At 49.8% G+C, this 3524-nt stretch overlaps 1 protein-coding gene across 1 annotated transcript; it reads left to right on the forward strand.

Annotated features, from left to right (window-relative positions):
- Positions 1 to 248: 248 nt before the first annotated feature.
- On the forward strand, positions 249 to 2867 carry LOC104467789 (keratin, type I cytoskeletal 13-like; the record flags this gene model as incomplete). Its single annotated transcript, XM_010081687.1, has 5 exons — positions 249 to 410; positions 865 to 990; positions 1172 to 1398; positions 1899 to 2017; positions 2579 to 2867. Coding segments are annotated over 5 exons (660 nt in total), but the record flags the coding sequence as incomplete, so codon positions are not given.
- Between the last annotated feature and the right edge of the window lie 657 nt (positions 2868 to 3524).

Genomic DNA, 3524 nt, shown 5'->3' on the forward strand with positions numbered 1-3524 from the left:
TGGGGTTCAGACCTGCCTGCCTCGTGGGTGGTGCGGAGGGAGCTGCTGCTCTCGGGAGTGCCAGAGGGGGGTGAAAGTTGCTGCTGACTCCAGCAGATGAGAAATTACCCAACAGAGGGGGAGATGCCAGCACCATCCTGCAGTGCTCTCCAGCCCCAGCCGGGCGGCACGCCTCGTGGGGAGCAGCCCTCAGCCCCCAGCCCTGCTCCCGTGTGCTGATCTGGTTCTGATCCGGGGTTTATTTCCAGGAAATGAACTGTCTGAGAAAACAATCCACTGGAGACGTGAGTGTGGAGGTCAATGCCTGCCCTGGACCAGATCTGAGGCAAATCTTGGAGGATTTGAGATGTCAGTATGAAACACTGATAGCGCGCAACCGCAAGGAAGTGGAGGATTGGTATGAGTGCAAGGTAAGAGACACGCTTGCTGCAGAGCAAACTGACAGGGACGCTGCAGGGCACAGGAGCATTTCAGAAAGCAGCCAAGGAGACAATAAGCAGTTCTTCCCTTGCACGCAGCCCGAGATCAGCCCTTATTACACCCTGTGCTCCCCAGGAGACGCAGCCCTGTCTGACCAGTTTGTTATGTCCCACCTGGAACAGCAGCATTTGCCCAGGGCCTTGCGGTGTGTTGCTGGAACTGAGATATTCCACACTAGGATTAAAGAGTTTTAACAGCCACGAGGTTAACACGACTTGTAGAAACACCAAGCCGTCGGAGCCGACGGTTAACGCCCAGTGCCCAGAGAACTCGCTCTGCTCCCTTTGCTTTCTGCGAGCTACGCGCTGTGTTCTGCTGCTGCCACGGCACGTCCAGTTTCACAGACATTCTCTGAAGCTCTTTATTTTGTTTGGTGATTTTCAGATTGAGGAGGTGAATCGGGAGGTTATTACAAGCGGTCAGGAGGTGGAGACGTGCAACAACCAGGTTACGGAACTGAGACGCCAATTGCAAGCCCTGGAGATCGATCTCCAGGCTCAGCTCAGCCAGGTGGGTGTGAGGTTACCTGCAGCTCCGACACGGTTCCTGCGGGATGGCTCAGCATCAGCAGCCAGACCTACCCGTCGACAGCAGGGGGGAACAGCTCTTTCATTTTTGCATTAGAAATAATGAGCTCCAGGGTGACACGTAAATGAATGTTGCTTATTTCTTTGGTTGCTGTGTTTATCAGAGAAATAATTTGGAATCCTCTCTGGCTGAGACTGAGTGTCAGTACAACACACTCCTCGGTGAGCTACAGAACCAGATCACGTGTGTGGAGCAGCAATTGGCTGAAATAAGAGCGGAAATAGAGTGCCAGAACCAAGAGTACAAGACCTTATTGGACGTCAAGTGCCGTTTGGAGCAGGAGATTCAGACCTACCGGTGCTTGTTGGAAGGAGGACAGCAGGACCTTATGTACGTAGCTCTCTAAATCCACTTGAGAATAAATGGAAAGATCTAGGATCTGTATTACACACTGGGAGACTGGGAATCTGGTATCATCTTTAGTCCATCTCAATGCTTTCTTTGAGAGGAAAAATTGTCTCATAAGCACTTTCCTGTGATAAACATTCAAATCTGAACTAAACGTCACTCCCTGGCATCTGCAAAGCACAGAAACCAAATCTGTTAACTGCTAGATGGTAACTCCTAGTGTTACGTCAGTATTCATAACAATCTCTTGTCTACAGTACGATGGGCAGGAACTGTCAAGATAAGAATTAATTGTAACACTCTGCATTGCATTTCCACGCCAAAGGGGGGCACAAATGCAAAGTAACTCTGAAAATGAAAAAAGAACGCAATGTGAAACACCCGAACCCCTATAAACGACATAGTTTGAGACTCTGTGCCCTTGTTAATGTCATGTAAGGTTCTAAAATTCCCTGTTTCTTTCACCAAATTTATCCCACTAGCCATGGAGTAGGAAGTGGTGTAGGAGGAGGAGTCATTAGGACAAGCCACACCTATACTACGACTTCAGCTTCCCACTGTCAGCCCCAGGTCCCGCCCTGCAAGACTGGAGATATACAAGGTAAGAGCAGTGCTTCCACAAAAGGAAAACTGGGCGTTTTTTCAGTTTGTTCCTTTGTAATAAGGCCAGGAGACAACACACGCTCCTGGAACACGTTCCTGGTATCAGAGAGTTCCTGTGCTACAGGGATGATCTGTTACGACGGATCCAGCCGCACTGTGAAACTGGCGGTGTCCCTGGGAAACCCGTGCGCAGAGAGCTCTGAGTACGGAGCAGCAGAAAGCAAATGAGAGACAAGCGGGAGCAGCAGGACAAGAGGAGGAAGCTGGGGAAATGGGGCGTGGGGAAAAGTTCTGGGAGTAGAAGTAAAGAAGACAGCCAAACAGATTAGCAAAAGGGCCTGGAAGGAGTGAAAAGAAAAGCAAATGTATAACGTGACAAGTGCAAATTCCCACTAAAACACAATTTCAGGGACTTTGGGGGTTTCTTGGGTTGTCTGCCAACTGCTCTTGGTTAACAGAGTATGTTCTTGAGATAAGGGCACTACACAGACCAAACTGTTGTTACCTGAAGGATTTAATCTCTGTTCCAATCAAATAATTCTGCTACATTTTTCTCCAGTGACCTGCAGAAGAATTTGTGATTAAGGAGGAATGGACTGGAAGATGACATGCAGAGAAACCCCCAGACAAAACAAGAACTCTCGATGTTCACTGCACGCCTCTACGCAGAGAAAGTAGAAGTAACTCCGCGACGCTTTGCCTTGTATCTCAGGGGGCCTGTTGGGGGCCACCTTCTTCTCCGGCTGCTGCCTCTGCTCTGTAACGCTGTAATCTCTAGAAGTGGTTTGAGTTAGTCAGGATCGCTAGTGTACCTGCTGGTGAAAAACTTCTCTAATAAAACTTTGCTTCTGCCTGATGCAATCAAACCTGTGTCTGGAAACTGAGTTCCTTCAGAAACCAGCTGCTGGTCCCTGCACAAGGGTCACCTCAGCTGGTCAGCCCTCCCTGGAGCCCGTCTCCAGCTGCTCTCCAGATGTGTCAGGCACTAACCTGAGAGCGTTTTGACTGCTGGGCAGTGCGATGTCGGTCATACACGTCTCAACAGATCTTCACCGCAGTCATCTGGGGGGGGGGAGGTGTCTTCTGAGCCCACCTGTCTGCTGGACTCCTGTGACGCCTCTCTGCAGAGCAAATCCCAGCAACTCTGTGCCAGACGCCTGTGTGGGGCCAGGGGCTGCGCAACAAGTGCCTGTTCTGTTCGGTGGCTGTAAGCAGAGCCGAGAACAGGCGCTGAGACAACAGCGTTCAAATTTTATCATGAGTCTCCTCTTCTCTTGAGGCAACCATGGGGTGGTTGGACATCTGCAGAGGTGCAGAGACACTCACAGTATGGAAAAAGCCGATGGCCTGAAAGCCCTTCTTAGAGCCTTTATAACGTGGCACAAACACTGCTCACACCTAAACACATGTAAAATATTTTGAAGTCCTTTGCTGAGAAATTAAAAAACATCTGGAGTGTAAAAGCAAGTACATTTCCCCAAATCCCTTTCCTGAATAGACCACCC

Source organism: Pterocles gutturalis, unplaced genomic scaffold, assembly GCF_000699245.1.
Source record: "Pterocles gutturalis isolate BGI_N339 unplaced genomic scaffold, ASM69924v1 scaffold43509, whole genome shotgun sequence".
Taxonomy (NCBI): domain Eukaryota; kingdom Metazoa; phylum Chordata; class Aves; order Pterocliformes; family Pteroclidae; genus Pterocles; species Pterocles gutturalis.